The 22567-nt window shown below is 34.6% G+C and overlaps 1 protein-coding gene across 1 annotated transcript in view; it reads right to left on the bottom strand.

Annotated features, from left to right (window-relative positions):
• LOC133186610 (exportin-7-like) overlaps nucleotides 1-21513 on the bottom strand; it is a 28171-nt gene extending 6658 nt beyond the window's left edge. Inside the window, exons 1-24 of the mRNA XM_061321839.1 lie at nucleotides 21474-21513; nucleotides 19822-19968; nucleotides 19553-19646; nucleotides 17050-17120; nucleotides 16515-16610; nucleotides 15892-15969; nucleotides 14389-14538; nucleotides 14110-14236; nucleotides 13641-13714; nucleotides 13155-13274; nucleotides 12410-12556; nucleotides 11827-12002; nucleotides 11418-11475; nucleotides 11141-11270; nucleotides 10647-10752; nucleotides 5109-5244; nucleotides 4592-4665; nucleotides 3992-4136; nucleotides 3515-3674; nucleotides 3100-3167; nucleotides 2795-2883; nucleotides 2171-2361; nucleotides 1937-1991; nucleotides 227-386 (exon numbers count right to left, since the gene is read on the bottom strand). Coding sequence (XP_061177823.1) covers nucleotides 227-386; nucleotides 1937-1991; nucleotides 2171-2361; nucleotides 2795-2883; nucleotides 3100-3167; nucleotides 3515-3674; nucleotides 3992-4136; nucleotides 4592-4665; nucleotides 5109-5244; nucleotides 10647-10752; nucleotides 11141-11270; nucleotides 11418-11475; nucleotides 11827-12002; nucleotides 12410-12556; nucleotides 13155-13274; nucleotides 13641-13714; nucleotides 14110-14236; nucleotides 14389-14538; nucleotides 15892-15969; nucleotides 16515-16610; nucleotides 17050-17120; nucleotides 19553-19646; nucleotides 19822-19968; nucleotides 21474-21488 — 2667 coding nt within the window. The 5' untranslated portion in view covers nucleotides 21489-21513. The remainder of the gene's footprint in view (nucleotides 1-226; nucleotides 387-1936; nucleotides 1992-2170; nucleotides 2362-2794; nucleotides 2884-3099; nucleotides 3168-3514; nucleotides 3675-3991; nucleotides 4137-4591; nucleotides 4666-5108; nucleotides 5245-10646; nucleotides 10753-11140; nucleotides 11271-11417; nucleotides 11476-11826; nucleotides 12003-12409; nucleotides 12557-13154; nucleotides 13275-13640; nucleotides 13715-14109; nucleotides 14237-14388; nucleotides 14539-15891; nucleotides 15970-16514; nucleotides 16611-17049; nucleotides 17121-19552; nucleotides 19647-19821; nucleotides 19969-21473) is intronic.
• Nucleotides 21514-22567: the final 1054 nt, after the last annotated feature.

Here is a 22567-nt window from a genome sequence, read left to right as displayed (position 1 = left end):
GTAGAAAATTATGCTGAATTCTTGGATTGTCATTCTATGTCTTAGATACTTTAAGTACGCGGTGACAAATTTCCGTGGACAAAGTGGAAAATTTGTGACCACGTACATAGCGTTAATTAATACAACACATAAAAATGTATGTCTACACTTTACACTACATGTACTCTGACTCTGCACACCAATTTTTCCACTCTCTCCATATTATATTCTGCATCCACAGACTCACCATTAGATCCCTCTGTGTGACTGACAGTAGTAACTTCACAAACATGCCAAAGGCTTTGTCGAGGGCGTTATCACCATAGAGACGGAAAACACCAAAGTTGACATAGTTACCACAGAGTGCTGCCTTCAGCATAGAGAAACACACTGATATACCTTTTAATGTAAAGGACAGTTAAGGAGTTACACAGCCAGTACAATAGCCGTTTTCTTTCTTAAAAAATTGGATAGATACATGTACATACCCTGTACATGAACAAACCCTGTCTATCTGAATAGTCAAATGTCTCTTGGCAAGAGGCCCACCATTCCAAATAATTCATAGTAAAGTTGAGATTCATTTACATAAGCATTAACTAGTGCACAAACTTATTACCCCTGCTCATTTTCTGATTAATTGTTCCTTCAGAATTAGCCCCACAAGTCTCGTTACTTTTATTACATTTTTTTTTTTTTGCAAATACATGTATCATCCAGACAAACAAAGGGGGACAACTAAAATCTGTCCAAATTTGTTAATTATGCTTCATTTCATCAATACTTTGAAATACTGACTTTTCAACTTTTATGTTATATTTAGAGTACGAGTTTCTTACTGTATCGGAGATACAGGGCGGGGCTTAAGGCGAGAGCGATAGCAATTTAAATAATTATAATTATGAGATGCATTATATAATGTGTTTTCCCAAAATTTAATTTATTTTGATTGCGTAGGTTTTTTTCATTTCTATTTAGCTCTTGCAGAATTTTTTTTTAAACCTAAGCTACGAATTTGGTGCAAAACATTTTGATACATAAGAATCATATATGGGAAATTGTATTTGAAGCAAAAATGTTTCGGGGAGCTTGTATTCTGAGAGAAATGTCCGACAATGTCATTGACCGGTCGTCATACATGTGTATACAAAATTCTTGGCTCCGAATTAAAATAAACAGATGTAAGAAAGGGGGCATATTACCTTCATGTTTGAAACAAAATGTAGAGAAACAAAGGCAGATCCAGCACTCACTCACGCACGTCGGTACACACCCCCCCCATTCTATTTTTTTTCTTTTTTTTTGTCTTTCGAAAATTATGTTTGCTAAATTTGTATATACTTTTAATTTATCAACACGAAATGATCACGCACATATAGTGTCTGGCCTGCTTATGAATCTACCAACCACGAAACTCCCGATTTTCTAGTTTGGACATTTTTTTTCGAAGAAAACCATTTGTGTACTGCCCCCACTCCCTCCTTTCTAAAATTTTCGAATCAGCCACTGGTAACTTTACGTTGTAAAATTCGATTCTAAATTCATTTCAGATTTTGAATAAATACTAACAGCGCTATCTTGCGATTTGATTGATTCTTATTTCTATATTATTTAAGATACGGATTCTGTTCCGTCATCGCTAAAAATAAATCGTACTGTATCGTTGATATTTTTCAGATACAGTACAGTTTCTGCTCATTTGCATAAGAAACGCCCACTAAAAGTGTTCTGTATCGCAGATCGCAGTTATTGTACGGCTGACTTCAAAGGAAAACTCGCCGGGTCATGTCACAATACTTATTAAATCGCAACTTCTCTAGTAAAATCACAAGGCATCAAAATCAAATTAATCATAATCAAGTTAAAAACAGATTTCCTTCAACATGAATTTCATCTACAATTCCCCCCCCCCCCCCCCCCCCCCCCCCCCCCGATAAATGACTGATAAAAAGGATATTTCATTGTGTACACCTGATCTTTAGGAACTTCTCCTAGTGTTAATAATCTTGACCCTGAAAAAAAAGAAGAAAATGAAACATTCAAAATCATCAAAAATATAAACTTGAAATGTAACTACGAGGCTTAAATTTGCAGCCAATCACTTAATTTCTACTGTTTTTGAATTAGATTATTTCAAGCATAACATTCAGGAAGACAGAGTAACAAACATAAAACAGGAGGCGGAACCAACCATAGCTGTCAATCATTTTGCTGACCTCCCTAAAAAGGAGGTACCCATTTGGAGAGGAGACATCAAACAGCAGCCTCTGGGAGCGACTCTGGGCTAGCTCTGCCATCAGTTTAAGCACTGGGGTGGTGACAGCTGGGTCATGGTACCACACCTCTATGGCTCGGTGTAGGATGGGGGTATAGGAGGGGTATCTGAACCATTAAGTTAAACTTTTTTCATAATTCCTTTTAAACAATATTTATACAGATCATATAAACAATAACCTGCTGTATGTATAATTGTATAATACACAAATGGAATGCATGTTATTTTTTATTTACTAAATCTTCTTGCTAAATCAAAGATAAAGAACCTCTGTACTGCTTTATAAGACTCAATTCACTTTATGCAACAGCCAATTTATGTCTGGGATACTTTATCTATTCAATGATACATATATATGTACAACATACTTTCAAGTATGTTTGTATAGGCATTTTAACATCCCACCCCACCCCATATAAGATGGGAACATCTTATGTATACAGAAGCACTTTTTTTATGATGTACAAAGTACATTTAGTGCATGTTTATGTGATCATTGTAACACAATGAAAGTATATTCAAATAAGCTGAGAAGGATACATCCAATCAAAGAACATCATATAACTGGTCTTTGTATTAAAAGCAAAAGCCACTCCCCTCAAGTCTCTGGCTAATCCAACGACAGCTCTCTGTTTCAAAAAAAAAAATAAATCAACTAAAGTTATAAAGCTTTAACCATTATGATTTACCTTTTACAACATAGAATTTAATCCACTGAACATAATCAGTTGCAATTCTTGTCAACAGAAAAGTGATATAACACAAGATTTTTGAACACATTTATAAAATGTTAGAAAAACAACATAGATGTACATGTTATTGACCCTTAAACTTTGTGTACTGACCTTTGCTTCATCTTCCTTTTGAGGTGTGTCCATATTTGTCAACATTGTTCCCACGGACTCAAAGGCAGCTTTCAATTGAAGGGAAAAAATTATCAAATTGAAAACATGTATTGATCAATTTTGATGTCTTGCAATGCTGTTAAGGGTAGAACTAATAATTTATTTATTAAAGTCTGATAATGCTGTAAAAGATGACAGATTTCTAATAGCAAGTAAAATGTTCTTCCACAATATTAATTTCAATATACATAGAAAATTTTGATGGAACAAAGCCATGAGAGTAAAATATGATGGTATGTAACCTTATTATTTTCTTTGTAAAATTTACATGAAGAAATATTCCGCAGGTGCCCCTGCATGACAACCAACCTTTCAATATTATTACTATAAGTTCTTAGTTACAGCACAGACATACATGTTAAAGGAATCATAAATTCTTCAAACTTGTCCTCATCATCCTCGCGGAGATCCACCATTAAGAGTCGAGCTAACGCTGTGTAAAACGTGGTCCGACATCGCATATCAGCAAAGGAACGATTGTTCATGTTCAAACCAAGGAATGGAAAATGCTCATTCTGAAAAAATTATAATACCAATCAAAATTATACATTAACAGAAACAGGAAGAATTTGATTTATTTTGCTTAATTTTTACTTCTAAAGAATTTTCTTTTAAAAAAGATTCTCAAGAATATATTCCTGAATATGATTCTTCTGCTCCTAGTACATGATAATCTACACCTTTGACTTCTACATGCACTTACACGTAAATGCATATGCTGTATGAAGATGATCATTTGTCAGATCTAATAATTCATGACAATATTAACTTGAAATCTTCTGTATACCATAAAACATTGTAACTGGATTTTAAAGAGACATCTTTTACTCACTGTATGATTACTTAACACAAACTGTACAGCGTCTAACTTGACCAGTTTTCGGACAGAACTGTACCCTACAGACAAATCATTCAACAACTGTAAAGTCTTCCAGGTTATTTGTTCACTTCTGGCCCAATACTTTAGGTTTGTAATTCTGTAAAGTAGATCAAAATTCAGATCTTCAGTCAAATGTGGATATACATGTACATGTTTATTTAGATGTCTGTTAAAATTAAAAATTATTGTGGAATCATCTTTGTACATGAGGGGGTGGGGGGGTGGGGTGGAGGAAATGTTCGAGGATTTTGTGGGTTACCCTTACCCATGAATTAACATCCCCATGAATGATTATTTTCTCAGCGTATTAATTCATTTTATCTTCTGTATAAACAAGATACCCATGAAATTAGGTCCCTGCAACCAAGTAAAATTTTGCTTGCCCACAAACTTTTACCCAAACAAATCAAAATGATTCCACAGTATACAAATTTTATATTCCCTCTCTTCATTTTCAACAGTAATTAATTAAAACTGAGGGAAACAACATCACTGACAGAAACTGCATCTTAAATTTATTTTGTATCAAAGTTCAAAACAAAATATACTTACATTTTACCAATAAAAACACTTAGTACCATAGATTCATCATTTAATCCTAACACCTCTGATAAACGACGATAAACCTACAAAGCAAACTGCAATTAAAGACATTCACACTCTAACAATGTTTTGTTTGTATTTAAAAGTTTAATTCATTTCTCAACCTTTAAAACTCCTTATCCTAAACTACATGTAACCATGTTCTTTTTTTGAAATGCAATATACACTGTAAACCAACTTTTATTCGCATGAGAGAAATATCCGCGAGTTTTGTGACCTACTTTAAGTAGCGAATATTAATCGCCGCAAACCAATTATTTTGCTTTGTATTTTTAGAGAATGCTTCCTCAGTCGCGAAAATTGTCACAGATTGATTTCAAACTGACGAAATGGGAATAAAAGATGATGCAATAATAGGTGGTTTACAGTACATGTATATATATATATATATATATTTCATACAAATGTGTGCATTACAAAAAGTTTTTCATATCATTAACAATGTTGTAAAATGCTTTCATCTTACCTTAGACATTTTAGGAACTTGGTCCCCGACATATATTTTTCTAAATTGTTCAAAAAAACTTAAGATGGCAAGGTCTAATTTTTCACATGCGCACTGAGATATCCTGGAGTCCACTAAATTCATTAACTGTAGTACCCTGCAAAAGAAACATAATTCTTTTCTTACAAGTGTCAGAATACAGAAGAATTACATCTCAAGCTTAATTTATGCTCATTTTTTCACACAGAAATGACTCAATATATTAAACATAGGTAATCAGAGATTACAGAGCTCACCTCAACGAATGTTGTCTTTAAGTAAGGCAAAGTCCCACACTAAACTAATAATCTAGGAGTGTGCATCCCTAGATGCAACATTTATGCAATTTTGATCTGATAGGGCTTGCAGTTACTTGGGAATAGACTTATCTGAAAACTTAAAACTAGTCACTCATCCAGAAAATGTAAGTCAAATCCAGCATCCGAAGCAAGTTTTGAGATTGTTCGTCCCTTGATGCATCATCCATGCAAGTTTGGTTCAGATAGGCCTTATAGTTACTTGGAAATGAGATCTACTCCAAAAACTTTAACCTGGTCACTCATCCAGAAAATTTAAGTCAAATCCAGCATCCGAAGCAAGTCCAGTAGTGTGCATCCTTAAATGTATCATCCATGCATGTTCGGTCAATATAGGGTTTATAGATACTTGGAAATGACATCTGCTCCAAAAACTTTAACCTGGTCACTCATCCAGAAAATATAGGTCAGATTCAGCATCCGAAGCAAGTCCAGTAGTGTGCATCCTTAGATGTATCATCCATGCAAGTTTGGTCAATATAGGGCTTATAGTTACTTGGAAATGAGATCTGCTCCATAAACCTTAACCTGATCACTCATCCAGAAAATATAGGTCAGATCCAGCATCCGAAGCAAGTCCAATAGTGTGCATCCTTAGATGTATCATCCATGCAAGTTTGGTCAATATAGGGTTTATAGATACTTGGAAATGACATCTACTCCAAAAACTTTAACCTGGTCACTCATCCAGAAAATATAGGTCAGATTCAGCATCCGAAGCAAGTCCAGTAGTGTGCATCCTTAGATGTATCATCCATGCAAGTTTGGTCAGTATAGGGCTTATAGTTACTTGGAAATGAGATCTGCTCCAAAAACCTTAACCTGGTCACTCATCCGGAAAATATATGTCAGATCCAGCATCCGAAGCAAGTCCAGTAGTGTGCATCCTTAGATGTATCATCCATGCAAGTTTGGTCAATATAGGGCTTATAGTTACTTGGAAATGAGACCTGCTCCAAAAACTTTAACCTGCTCCAAAAACATTAACCTGGTCATTCTTTAGCTGAAATTGCAGCATCTGAAACCTTGACTGGTACAATAAAACACACTAGAAGCATCCTCCATGCATCTCTGACTAATATAGGCCATAGAAGTACCGTATTTGGCTGAATATAATACGCACTTTTTTCCCAAAATAATTTTCTGTGAGAAAGGGGTGCGTATTTTACACCACAATGGGATTTTGATAGGTTTTTCTTTCATGTGAAACACGGCTATCATACGCACATACCGTAGTATTACCTAGAGACTTATGCAATTTCTTGCTGTTTATCGCCGTATTTATAACTTCGGAAAGTTATTGTTGGAATGTAGGCTTGTTAAAAATGTTATATTTATAACGTTTTGATAGTTAAATTAAATTTAAAAGCAAGTTCAAATTAATTTGAGCTGCATGTTCATCGTCTCCGTGTAGGCCGCCATTAACGATGTTATTTATAGATGTTCACACATTCCTTTGCCACGTGCTTCCGTAATCATCGTACACATGTACCTAATCTGTCAGACACCGGTCAAAAAAGTAATAAGTCATTTTTTAATGAAATACAATAAAATAAAATTTATTTTAGGTTTTAAATAACTCAGTGAAAATTCATTTCAACATAAACACCCCTCTATACGTCCCAATGAATGGAAGCCAATGCTGTGAACACGTGCGCTTGTCACCTGATAATTACCCCTCAACACTCCTCCTTGCAATTAAATTGTTTACCAACTCCAAAGCATTGTTTTTACAGTTAGAGCACTGATTATTTACTGTCCTTATTAATGGCTTTGATTATTTTCTATGTTAAAAATCGGGGGTTGGTTTATGATCTTTCGTATGTGATTACGACACATTAAACAGTTAAACGCTTGTTAAATGAAATTTTACTTTATCTTATATCAGCCTCGTGTTAAAATGATTGAGAGTTAAAAAAAGGAAATATGACAAGAAAATGGGGGACATGGTCTACACCGATCCTCCGGAAGCTCTGCCATATGCTGCCACTCTGGTTGTCCACGAAGTTTACGAAACTTAAGAGTTATCATTTACCCGTGCTCTGTAGAAAATATAAGATATCCACGAAGATTACCTCGATGTATGAAGACATATATCCCACCTTTGTACATCATTTTTCACAGCTTTGGAGATGTGTTAACTTTACACGCTTGTTAAATTTTGATTTTCTTTTTATAACATCAGCTATTTATTTAATTAATTAATTTCAAATTCAAAAGAGGAAAATCGTAGTCTATGAATACTTTTATGTTGCAATATCGCTTGCCCTGTTAAATTTACGTAATTTTCAACATGATTACCTTAAACTAAAAATAAATATGACAACTGTTAAACTTGCAACAATATCTCGTGCTTTGTTGAAATAAAATTATTTCTACAAAGAATAGTATACGGCGACGTATAATTTCAATATCACCGTATGCTAAAAAAATTAATAATAAACTCTGTTAATACTTTAATGCAACATTATCTCGTGCTTTGTTAAAAATAAATAATTTCTCCAGATTGCCGCGATATGGAAAGTCAAGATTACGAAATAAAAACGCATTTGAATAAAATATCGTGTTCTGTAAATTTTCGGCACTTTATCTTCGCGCCGATTTTCATAGCAAATTACCGCGATTTTCAGAAGTTCAGAACACCGCTTGGTAAAATTTTCTGCTGCGTATAATACAACCGAACTGCGTTTTTTCCCCCAGTTTCAGGCTCAAAAAGGGGGGTGCGTATTTTACACCAATGCGTATTATATTCGGCCAAATACGGTACTTGAAAAGAAAACTGCTCCAAAAACCTTAACCTGGGACGCTGACGCCGACACCGACGCCGATGCCGAGGGTATTACATAAGCTCCCCCAACTTCGTTGAGGTGAGCTAAAAATCCAAGAATACAATACATTTCTCATTCAACAAACAGGTTAGTAAAAAATGCCCCTAGTTGTCCCCATCTACATGTACATGTGTATTATAATTACAGTCAAACCTCATTATCTTGAACTCGGTGGGACCAAGAAACAAGAGGCCCATGGGCCACATTGCTCACCTGAGCACATTGGTTAGGCAAAAGCACAAATCAGTTCAGTATTGAAAAGATTGGGGGGGGGGGGGGGGGCTTGAATTTTAAATTACCTTCCATGTCAATTTAACAAATGGCTATGTTGTACTTGAAAAGCTTTAAAAAAAAAATTTCCCATATATTCCTTTGTAAAAATTTGATCCCCCATTGTGGCTCCTCCCTATCCCATGGGTCATCATTTGAACAAACTTGAATCTAGACTATCTGAGGATGTTTCAATATCAATATGACTAAACATAGCTTTTCTGTTCTTGAGAATATTTTTTTCTATATGTTCTTATGTAAAACTTTCGATCCCCCATTGGGTCCCATCCTACCCCCGCAAAGACGGATCCAGGGCCAGCGCGCTGGGCATGTTCCCCCCTTTTGAATTTTTTTCATGTAGATTGAACTTATATGTTCATTATCCTAAAATCAAGGAAAAAAACATCTCTTCTTTGTAAAAATTTGTCAGCTTCCCAGATCCCTACCAAGGCCTTGCTCTAGACCCACTGGGGGCTTCAATGCAGCCCCCAGACCCACTGCATCTAACCCCCCCCCCCCCCCCCGTTACGAATTTCCTGGATCCGCTACTGCCCCGGGGGTCATCATTTGAACAAAATTGAATTTACACTACCTGAGGATGCTTCCATATCAAAATGACTAAACATGATTTTCAGTTCTTGAGAAGAAGATATTTTCCTATATGTTCCTATGTAAAATTTTCAATCCCCCATTGGGCCCCACCCTACCCCTGGAGGTCATGATTTGAACAAAATTGAATTTACACTATCTGAGGATGCTTCCATATCAAAATGACTTATCATGGCTTTGCAGTTCTTCAGAAGAAGATATTTTCCTATATATTTCTATTTAAGACTTTGATCCTCCATTGTGGCCCCACCCTACCCCCCGGGGGTCATGATTTGAACAAGCTTGAATCTACATTACCTGACGATGCTTCCAAATAAATATGACTCATCAAGGCTTTGCTGTTCTTGAGAAGAAGATTTTTAAAGATTTTTCCTATATATTGCTATGTAAAACTTTGATCCTCCATTGTGGCCCGGCCCTACCCCCGGAGGTCATGATTTGAACAAACTTGAATCTACACTACCTGAGGATGCTTCCATATAAATATGACTCATCATAGCTTTGCTGTTCTTGAGAAGAAGATTTTTAAAGATTTTTCCTATATATTGCTATGTAAAACTTTGATCCTCCATTGTGGCCCGGCCCTACCCCCGGAGGTCATGATTTGAACAAACTTGAATCTACACTACCTGAGGATGCTTCCATATAAATATGACTCATCATGGCTTTGCTGTTCTTGAGAAGAAGATTTTTAAAGATACTTCCTATATATTGCTATGTAAAACTTTGATCCTCCATTGTGGCCCGGCCCTACCCCCGGGGGTCATGATTTGAACAAACTTGAATCTACACTATCTGACGATGCTTCCATATAAATATGACTCATCATGGCTTTGCTGTTCTTGAGAAGAAGATTTTTAAAGGTTTTTCCTATATATTTCTATGTAAAACTTTGATCCTCCATTGTGGCCCCGCCCTATCCCCGGGGGTCATGGTTTGAACAAACTTGAATCTACACTACCTGAGGATGCTTCCACATGAGTTTCATCTTTCCTGGCCCTGTGGTTCTTGAGAAGAAGATTTTTAAAAGATGCTATTTATTTTTCACCAATTCTCTATTATCTCCCCTTGAAAGAGGGCGTGGCCCTTCATTTGAACAAACTTGAATCCCCTTCACCAATGGATGCTTTGTGGCAAGTTTGGTTGAAATTGGCCCAGTGGTTGTGGAGAAGAAGATGAAATTGTGAAAAGTTTACAACGACGCCGACGACAACGCCAACGACAGACAACGGACAAATTTCGATCAGAAAAGCTCAATTAAGCCTTCGGCTCAGGTGAGCTAAAAACTTCATGATATCAAGGCATTTAAGATACTGAGGTTAAAATACACAAAGAAAAAGTAGTTGAGACTTCCAGCTGACTATGAGATATCCATGGTATTGGAGATATCAAAGTTCAGCTATATATGTGTCTTATATTTATATCATCATTATATGTACTCAAACTTCACTAGTTATTCCTGTGAGACTGCGTTTTGATGAGTTATCTCCCCTTACCTACAAGCTAGCTCCCCATCCATTGCATCATGTTCATCAGTACTGGCAAATGAAATCCGTCCACCTATCACAGCTCCGATTATGTACACTAACCAAGATAAACGACCTACAAAGGAAAGTAAAAAACCTCTGTTCATCTATTTCAAACTGAAAAGTGTAGATGAAATACATACCTGTGAATTAAGAAATCACAAAATGTATCACTGTTTTGATGAAAATTGACTGGGTTTTGCAGAAAAACACTCCCATACATGTAAATGTAAATCTACCATATGACCTGTAGAACTGTTCAAAAAGGCTCAGCATTAAACAAAAAAAAAAAAAAGAAAAGAAAAACAGCACACCTGGAACAATGACTTTAGACATCACCAAGGTGATGACCTGACCTTTTCTGTACTCCCTGATTAGTGATTATACATTTCCATGGTAATGACCTTACCTTTTTGTACTTTTTGTACCTCCTGATTACACACCCCCATGGTGATGACCCTTACCTTCTTGTACGGTGATATCTACTTGGGTTCCTGAGGATATAGCCTCTTGGTATCTCTGTGCTGCCTCATCAAATAATTGAACAAGAAGACCACAAGTCTTCTCATATTCACACCTCCCAATGGTGGAGAGCTACAGAGAAATGTTTCTATCATTTAAAATGTTAAATCTGTGATTCCATACAACCTTTCTGAAATTACTGTGCATGTATCTAATGAAACCCAGCCATTTTCCAAAAATTCTCTAATGAATTACATCTATCACTCCTCATTAGCTAACCTGATCAAGCTGTTGTGTTATCATCCCCTGGTCCTCTAAAGGATCTTCTAATCCATCTCTAAAACAGTTGTACAGTGTCACTCAATTCCATATAAAGCACAACATCTGACTTTTATAAATTGTTAAATCAGACAAATTTTCCATGGAATATTAATGAGTTGGGTATATAATCAAACTCAACCTAAAGCTTTACATTTTGCATCTTTATATATATTTTCCAACCAACATAATGTAAATAGGTGTATGTACAACACCTGAACACCCAACTGAAAAGTGACAAACTATAGCCTTGAAATACCTACATATACATGTAAATATAAAGCATACATGTATGGAGTAAACACTTTCAACATTTACAACAGGTATATATTTCAGATCGAAAGTTTCAAATTTACAAAGCTAAACTTACTTGATAACCACAGTGACTGACTCGAGCCGAGACATGGTGTAAGCTTTGAAGATTTCTGGTGTGTAGGTCTCTAGTAAGTGTGGCTCGTTGGCCTTTACATATGGCATAGAGGCCACCATCTTCTGCCATAGACTCAGCAGATAGTGAACACTGTTGGGAGCAAACTGCCACATTTGCTACAAGATGAAGAATACCATCATTAAAACTGCAGTTACTTACAACTTTACAAAATGGTTCTTTCACGTCATTGACTGCATAAAGTACAGTGAAATTCAAAAACTAGGTATATGCATAGGTAAATGAACTTAATATTCACTCATCAACATTAGATAAGTCTAATGGTTCTTTCACATCATTACTAAGTACAGAGTATTTCAAAAACAAGGTAAGTGATTTGGTTTCTACCACCTGTAACATACATGTATATATATCTCTAGTTTTCAGATCCCCTGACAAGGCAAATTCATCTTTGTTCTCACAGTGTGCAAGATATGATAAGGGTGAAATTCATATATAATTTCTAAATGAGGTCATTGTGACCTACTTTTAAACCATGGGCAAAAACATTACACAAACTCCTTACCCTGAGACTTGTGACTGTAAACTCTGCAATACGCTTGATCAGCTCTTGATAATTATCCACCTTGACAAGTTCTCCCAATTGGTAATTTGTCTTAAGTCTCGCCAACAGTCGACAAAATTCATGATAGTTGCTTGGATCTGATAAACCCTAGAAAACATCAAATAAGAAATTATAATTATAAAGTCAATTTTTAAAATACATACAATCATAGAATAAATATATATGTACAGTCAAACCTTGTTATCTCGAACTTCACAGGACCAAGAAAATAGTTCGAGATAACCAAGGATTCGAGTTATCCAGGGTAAAATATTTGAGAAATAAGCAGTTGGGACTTCAGAATCACTTTGACATATCCATGGTATTCGAGATATCCATGTTTGAGATACCAAAGTTTAACTGTATGTTTTGAAAGCCTAAAAGCAACAGTGGCTGACATAAAATGCATGTATATCAAATTCTCTCTTCCTGATCAATTTCTTTTTTCATACACATTATTCTCTACGATACTCAAAATTAGAATACAAAATAAAAACGAACATTTCTTACTAATCAGAAATTATACCTGTAGAGGAGTTAAAGTCTTTGTAGAATGTTATAAAAAATTAACTCTGGAATTACCATCTAAAACATTACTCAATCTATGTACATAAAGACTTTATATTATCATACAGATATGGTAAACGTTAGCAAATATTGGTCCAATTCCAGCTTTGTTACAAGAACCTGTAATTTTGTGCCATACCTGTGGACTCTCTAGAATGGTGCGGACACCCCTCACCAATTCATTGAGAAATTTGGCACGTTCTGTATTGTTGAACAATGACCGTCTAACGGATGCAATTTGTACAAGACATGATAAGGCCTAAAGGACAGAGAATAAAAAACAACCATAAGACAGTGTGAAGTACATGTACATGTATCTAGTCTACAAATGATTCAGCCACAACAAAAAATTATAATTCCTAGATAACTTACTGTAACACTAGGAATGAAAAATATCAAATATTTACACTCCAAAGATAATTCCAGAATAATTACTTTGTTCAGAAGACTATTTTTCATACAATCATTAAAACATTATGTAACATGTCAAATTAAAGTTGAACTGGCCACAATTTCAAGTTTGATTTTTGAACTTACGCAAAGAAACCCATGAATCGTAATCAAAACTTTCAAACTAGCAAGGAGAAATTGATAAATAAATATGTCACCATTACTGGAATCTTACCATTGAAGAAAGAGATGGAGGAAGATTGGAATACAGACTGAAGAATAACTCCATGGTGGCCCCATCCAAGAAAGCTAAAAAGACAGACATTCAGACATTTTACTCCCACCTTGATCTACCTTATGTGGCTCAGTAATTTATCAAGCTAGACTGGTTGGTTTAACATATTTAAAGCTAATTAAAATCCTGGTATAGTAAAATGATGTACACTTTTTCAGAGACACTTTACCAAAATCATGACCTACACTGTGTGTACCACCTAAATGTGAGGTGTGATCCATCCAGGGGAACACTATATCTTTTCTCTACCTAACATGGTTTATAAAACCTTACAATGCTACTATGAAATCTACAGTATCTTTCGAGAAAGAACAAAGCATACGATTCTTATTTTTTTGGTTTATAAAATGTAATACTTCATTAAAAGTTACAATCAATAATTTAATTCTTCTTTAATTTAAATTCTTACCAGATCTCCAGCCTGTGGGTATTTGAACTGTACAAAGGTCATCAGCTGTCTCGTCTGTTGAGGTGCCGATAAAGTCAAAGGTCAAACAGTTGTGAGCCAAGCGTAATGCATGTGAAATCAATCCATGCTAAAAGACAACAAAATATTAAATCATACATAGCCAACATACATAGGTTTTCTGAACATTGAATAAAGTGTAAAGTAACAAAGGGACCATTTTATACATTTGAAGTAATTAAGAGTCCTGCCACGTAAAAATGAATCAAATGTCAGCATTACCTGCGAATCGTCAGAGAAGTCCATACTCTTTATATTCCCAGCTGCTGTCTGTAACAGTTCACAAGATAACTGGAATATTTCAAACAGCTGTAGATCTCGGAATGACGAGGCAATTTTTCTGTGTTTGGTCAAGGACCTGCTGGAATCTGCCTGAAAACAAGGGAAAAACAATCTAAAACAGTCTGTGTTACTAATTTTTTTCTTCAGTTTAATTTTTTTTGTAAGATAATTATTTATTCCTAAAATGACAATTCGGACATGAATTTATCAGTAAAGTCTTCTATTCCCTAGAAATGGACATCCATTAAACATTTCAATTACCCTTCTTTCTGCACCAATAATTTTACATAATGCTATAAATAAAGTTAGCATTTACCCCCACCCACCCCTTCATATCGTCTTAACTAAACAGTGGAAAAAAGAGTGAATATTGTCTAGGTGATGGGTTTTTTTTTTTTATTAAAATTAATGAAAGTGTGATTTTAATACTATAGCATGAAAAAGAATGGATTATTTTGATTAATGAAAAAAACAAATCTTCTAGAAAGACTGAAATTTTACATAATCCCCATGTTACAGAAATGTGTTTGCTAGCCAAACAGCAGCACTCCCTAAAATCAAGTTATTACAACTTAAAAAAAATAAATTCAATATGTACACTTAAAATGCTTTAACTTACCAAGTAAATTGAACATTGTATTTAAACAAACCTTTGTAATAAAATGAGTTTGAACCAAAATTTAAAACTGAGCATTATGTAAAATTATCAGTCCAATAGAACTACAGGTATCATCACTCCTTGTAACATAAGCACATGTAATGTGAACTGTATTCTTGAGACATTTTGACAGAGAGCACTCTTTTACAATGTAATTCTTTTGCTTTCTTTGTACAGTTGAACTTCAATATCTCAAACACTGATATCTCAAATACCATGGATATATCGAAGTGAATTGGAGGCCCCAAACCATTTATTGTTTAAGATATCTTGAAGTCTTGGATATGTCATAACTATTTTACTTGGTTCCATCAAGTTTGAGATAATGAAGTTCGACCATATTTCAATTTTCAACATGTTTTTTCCAAAAATAATTGATCCAACAATAAACAAGTTCTCATGACTTTTATTTGTAATATTAAGACATAAAATAATGCTAAATGAAAGAGACACACACACACATTCACCCCATATTACCTCACTGTCATCATCGTCCTGCAGAGAATCAAAACCTCTCACAATTTGTGATCAAACACTTTCACAGAATCAGATCCCTAGATACTTTTATCAAGGTGTTACTAATACTCATATTGTTTTTTTCAAAATTGTGTTTGGAAATCAAACTAAAAAATAAATCTCTAAGTCATGCTAATGTACAATGTAGAATTTCTGTATTAATAACTTTTCCCTAGAACATTTTCTCCTGTCAATAAATGAATAATTATACACTGTGTATATATTTTTAATCCTCTCTGCACAGTTGACCCGTGACTTGTGACCCTTACCTCACTGACTTGGTTCATTTCACACACCAGTTGAGATAGAAGTTGGACCCCTATCATCACATGTTGAGTAGATCCACTCTGTAAAATCAAACATCTTCACTGCTATGATCTACCATAACTCTGTTACATATACTATAAGAAGTCGACTCAAACAATCTACCACCTAGTATTTGTTGAAGGCCTACATTGTGGGAAAAAGTGGAAGTAAATAGTTTTATGTATGGTCACACTTTACCTCTTTATCACATTCCATTTTCCATATTTTAAGCCAGGCATTCTCGAAAATAATGCTTTAAATTTGTAAAATCAAAACATTTATAATCAGTTCCCCCTTCTTCGAGTGAATAAGCAAACATGACATGGCTTTGATTGTTTGATTGAAGGTGAGATATTTAGAGGGAATGAGTCAGCTATTGAACCAGTGTTAAGATTTAGACTTCTCATAAAGCAATTGTGTTTGTATGGTCACAAATACTAAAATCTCAAAATTTTCTGTGAAGATTTTGTAGACTTTAAATCATATAATACAGCATTACAACAAGACAAAACTACATTTATTTTATACGCACAATTTTTTAAACAGATTCTAAACATTCACTTTTTAAGATGATTTCAAATCATACCTGTATGAACTTGGTCACGTCTGTGATGACATTACGAAAAACATAATCTTTGTCTTGAATGTCAAACCACCCAAGCTTTGTGATACGAGCAAAGAGCTGAAATCAATGTAGAACAAAATATAATTCAAGAAATACAAGGCTGAACAAGACATACAGGACAAACCTACGAAAATCTGAAATGAATAATCAGGGTTAAAATCATTTAGTTGACATAAAAGAGGACTCACTAAAAACAAAGTCTTGGCTAAAAAAAAAAGAAGATTAGAGTCAATATTTACTTGTGTACAAGAATTAACTGCAAGGATTATAGCCGACAACTGTCATAGTATACAAGTCACTGAATGTATGGCATCCTTGTTTTAAATCAGTGATCATGATGTCATATCTCAGAAAGTACAAAACAAACATACTAAACTTTTGTACAATGTATATTACACTGTAGCTCCTAAATAGGACAAAGATATGTATACAAGTACAGACGTATGTATTTGTCTTCATACATAATCAAGTTATACAACTATGATGGAAAACTAACCTGTACAAGGGCTTGTAAAACATAGTGCACTAACTTTGGACGTGATGCCAGATACCCCAAAACATAATTCCCTGAAAACAAAAAATCACAAAAAGTTATTTCAATATGTACATGATGTACAACTCTATAACATCATAGACTATTTTTTAGATGAAATGTCAAGTTTCTAAAGTAGCCTTTTTCAATTTTGGACTTGCTTCCATGAAATTTAATTGATTATTATGCAGTTGGGCAATTAAATGAAAATGGCATTTGAGGTTAAGCAGAATGTAGTTCATAAAAATAAATTCAGGTAACAGGGCTGTATTCAAGGTCATAGCAGGCCAGCTAGTTTAGCTGTATGAATGAATGCTTGGTATCCCTATGTAGCTGCTACATGTATGTAGCAATAATTATATTGTTCAAAAATGTAGCTTTATGTAGACCTACATAGCCCAAACAATCTTGAATGCAGCCCTGGTTTCAAGCAACACAAAAACATAGCTCTCTGGCAAGATTCATTTTCTCGTTGGAATAAGTACGGATGACTCACTCAAATTAAGCATCTAATAGATGATCTATGTTTCCATAATACTGTAAATGTACGATTTTCCATGGGGTTATAATTTGCAGAATCACAATTTCTGTGCAATCTTCAGGTAGAAAATTACACGGATTTCTTTGATTGCCATAATATGCCTTAAATGTAGTTCAAGTACGCTGGGACAATTTGTGACCACATACATAATGTAAAATAATACCACACGGGAAAAAGTACTTCTACAGTATAGAGAGGATATGCTGTTTTCTGACATTTTTCAGTTTTACATTTTTTTTTGGAATGAGAGAAATACATCTATAATCTGTGAACAATGTCCCATCTTGTCCGAACAGAAGTGATATCTTACAATACTGTTACACAAGTTTCTTCAGGATTTACGATCACAGGCACTTGTTTCTGTAATAAATGTTGCCGTTCAGGGGTTTTCTCCCTTATGCAACTTGTGGGTCTCCCAAGTCTGTATATTGGACAAAAGAACTCTAAGTCAGGATTAAAATGTATAAAAATTTATTATTGCTTGTTGTATTTAATTTGCATAATCTCTTTGAACGATTGTCCCTATTTCTTGCTCCCGTAGAAATATTATTTCTCTCCCAATTAGAAATGGGAATAAAATATTTTCAAATGGGAGAATTAAGTTTTAGGGAATTATAAATAAATTTACAAAAAAAGTATAAAAGTATTTCCCAAAATACTGGGAGTCCCTTCACAATACAATTTATAGTTATGGGAGAGTTATTTCACCTCCCAATAATTTTCTCCCACAGAACAATATAATTATTAAAAGTAAAAATAAAATATTAGCCCAAAGTTCATCAGCTCCCATAAATGAATTATTTTTCAATATGAGTTATCCATTGACTTTCACTCCCAGATATTCTGGAGATGTGAGCTGTAAAAGTCAACTTACAAACTGACTAGTCGATCGATCTGCGCTGGCTTATATAGGCATCGGGCTCAATTGTCGTGACGTCACGACAAAGTGAAAATACCCGCCATCTTTGTTATATGCAAAGAAGCTTTGATATGCTGCCATGCCGATCGGATCGACGAAAGGAATCACGCACCTTAGGGCGCGGATAATATACTGTTTGGTATATTTGGGACTTGTGCTGATGAACTTCGTAAACATAAACAAAAGCAATCGTAAACAGTTAAAGCGTGACTTGGGAATGTAAGATGTCGAGGAATTTCGGGGTAACGCTAATTACCGACCTCGTCTCAATGATGAACATGGTAACTATACAATTGATGATGAAATAAACATACAATTAATAAAACATATTATTCGTCGTTTTATATTCCAATATGTTACAGGGAGTATTGTTTAATTTGTACTGTGTATTTCCACAGAAGTGTTTCCCATAGTAGTGGGAATAAATAGGGAACCGTAACATAAATTCTAGACCCATAGTACAATAATAACACAAGGTATCCAACTCTGTATTACACGGAGTACCCCCTCCCACAGAATCGTACTCATTTACAAATTCAGAGGACATGCACTGGCAAACTGTTTATACCTATGTCTTCTACAATAATTTATCTACACAACCATATATGACATGCGTGTCTTTATTTTCTTTTATCCCCGTAAACAGCATCAAAACTCTGCTCGCCAAGTGGAAAAGTCAAACTCAACCATGAAATGGTATGTGCTAATCCCAGGCAAAGATTTTGATTGGCTAAAATTCTGTTTTTAAAATTACATCATAAAAATGTTGTAGTGCTTTAATGGAAAATGAGAGGTAAACAAATTTCATTTATTCACTGCAATACTTAAACACTGGAATTGAATTTTTAAACTCACTCATTTTTTTGATTTTGCTCTCTGCCCGGGATTAGCACATACAATTTCATGGTTGAGTTTGACTTGTGTTATTATTACACTATGGGTCAAAAATTTATTACAGAAACAAGTGCCTGTGTTTATGATGTAGATTTTTGGAAACATCTACTTACGAATATCAATCCTTTGTTCTAGAGGGAGGGTAACATTGGGCCGGGACACCAGTTTTGTCAAAGTTGTTGCTGCAAGAAGTTGTGCATATGGGGACTGAAAAAAACCCAGCATATTCAAAATTCTAGTTACCATGGTTACTGCATCAAATGATGTATGCAACAGTTTTGTACCAATGCTAGTCAAGGGATACAACCTTGGACATATTTTGTTATCAAATAGAAAATTACTTTCAATATATAAAATTCCATTGAATGCAATGTTTCCTTACATTTCCTCTCTCCAAAAGAAGTTGACATTTGCTCAAACAGTCTGGAGCATTGGCAAAGGATACTAGAGCCTTCTCTGCCTCTGTGCGGAGATTTGCATCAGCTGTCTCATAAAGCTGTTTACATAGCAGTTCAAGCTGTAACAGCTCCTGTTAATACAATGTGTAAGAGTGATATAATCATTATTAAATTTCATAACTTCAAATGTCAAAAAAAAAAAACAAAAACTGTTGAAGTTGGTTGATTATTAGTACTAAAGCTTAAACACAATAACAGAGATTGTTTCATCATGTTTTTTTTTCTCCATTCATAATTTAGCAGTTAAGTAAAGTAAAGTAAGATAATTAACCAAAAATAATTTGGAGCAGAAAAACAGACAAAGTGCCGCTTGTCACTGCGAGCTCTAACGACAACGCCTGTGCAAAGAGAAAATTCGGACTAATGCACATTCATTCAACGATGTCTGACATCAGTGGATGGGACTATGAAATGTAATGCTTCGTGTATTTTAATTCTATTAGATAGCATTTTTTTATCTATATTTCCCTATTTAATTCGTTGGGTATCCCAGGGACATTAACAACATTTGGAAATGTTGGATAATTTATGCATAACAGACTTCATCCTTATGCAAATTATTAGGGCTGGGACGATATATCGAGATATCGATTCAATGTGAGGATGATACGCATATCGATACGTATGAAGAAATATCGCAAAAAAATTCTGACTTATGTTTTTCTTTGTTTACTTCACATTTTGGGTTAAATATATATAAATATGCTAAATATTATATGAAATACATAATAATTAACACTACTTGTGTAAAATTATCTTCTTTTACAACAGGTACAACTTCTTTGAATAAATTATTCTTATTTGTGGAGAAATGTTTTGTTCATTTCAATACAAAAAAAGACATTTTATAACCAAGTCAACATATCGTGATACATATCGTATTGTGGCTCAAATATCGTGATACATATCGATATAGAAAAAGTTGTATCGTCCCAGCCCTACAAATTATCCCACGTTTCCAATTGTCATTAATATCCTGGCATACCCAACAATCTAGACAGGTCACAATTCCTTAAATCACTTTCAGCCTTGCTCCATTGTATGTTGCTTTCACACCCTTGCTTCTTCACATTATCGCCTGTGGTCTAGGTTCTTCAGCCTTAGAGAAAGGACGCTAGTTACCATTGTAACGGGATTAATAGTTCTGTAACAGGGTTACAAATGAACATACTTGAAAGTCGGGGCTAATTTCTTGCCATATATTTAGAACTTTTAGTTTATTATTTATAGGTCAATGGCAATATCTTCTTATTCGTAATGTGAAATGTTGCCTGATTCAGCAAGAGTTAACCATGAAAGCCAGCTATATTATGTTAAATCATACGAAGTGTGTAAATACAGGTCTGATAACCGGACATCAGCCCTGAACAGGAGAGTAATGGCAATTTGTTTTGGAAATGGGGGTTCCAAAAATATCAACGAAGATCATTCATTTCAGTGTTCATAAAGGTATAATGTTTTCAGCAAAAAACAACTCTTTGGTGCTAAAAATCGCGATCTTTTACTTTTACGTCAAAATGACATCCACAGTTCAAATGCATAGACACTTTTTCAAATGAATTTGCGCAAGGCTTACCTGTTCTTCCGCCATTTTTGTTTTCCCCTCTCAAATTTTTTCAACGTGCTAAGCATGCGCAAGGAAAAAAACACTCGGATAAATTTGGAAATTATTGCCTGAATCACTATACAGGACAACGTTAGAAAAAAGACATGGCCGTAGGAACCGGGGGGGGGCACGGGGGGGGCCGTGCCCCCCCCAATAATTTTGCCGATATATAGATTACTATAGTAAACATAGATACTATCAGCTTGTGCCCCCTCAATAAAACCGCCTGATGACCTTTTTTTCTTTTTTTCTTTTTTCTTTTTTTTTTTTCTTTTTTTTTTTTTTTTTTGCTTGTCAAAAAATTTTTGGTAGTGCCCCCTCAACTGTCAACTGAAAAATGTTTGGCTGTGCCCCCCCCCAAACTGAAATTGCTTCCTACGGGCCTGAAAGAGAACAACTTTTGAGAGAAAAAAAAAAAAAAGAAAGTCAACCTACAATACATGTTCATGACTTTTTTTTTTTTTTTACTTTATATATGTCTGAATTATTCAGATTTACATTTTTAAACCTAAAACTTCATGATGTGCAACTTGTGATTAAAACTTTCAAAGTTGACTTAGGTCAAGATCTAGTAAATGAGTTTTGATCGTCTTTTTGAAGCTAGATCCATTATGACATCATAATTGATTTTAACTTAATTTTCCCGTACTTTATGGCTGTAATAGAATAATGTAAAAAATGAAGCATTTTCATGGAATTCAATTTTAAATCATGTCAAAAGTAACTCCGATTCCTATATTCAATTTAATATCATTTTAAAGTAGAGGTCATGAAGATACGAAAAACCATTTTCTGAGAGATTGTGGGCAATATTGATACACTTCCTTCTCAAATTTGAAAAATCTGTAGGCACCTTTCATTTACTAGATCTTGACCTTAAACAGCCTTTTTTCTCCGTTTAAGCAACGATTTCTTCATGAATTTTGACCTAAAAGTTCTTCAAAATGGAAAATCCCCCCCCCCAATATCTAGATAAATATGAAAATTCAGCAGTTGGCAGTAAGCAGTTGGCTGTCGTATATGGAATTATATAAAGTTTATATATGGAATTCCATATACGACAG

This window comes from Saccostrea echinata, unplaced genomic scaffold (genome assembly GCF_033153115.1).
Source record: "Saccostrea echinata isolate AGI-Se365-2 ecotype Australia unplaced genomic scaffold, CSIRO_AGI_Sech_v1 ptg000014l, whole genome shotgun sequence".
Taxonomy (NCBI): Eukaryota; Metazoa; Mollusca; class Bivalvia; order Ostreida; family Ostreidae; genus Saccostrea; species Saccostrea echinata.
Note: the sequence above shows the minus strand (reverse complement) of the source record. Positions and strands in the feature narration are given on the sequence as shown.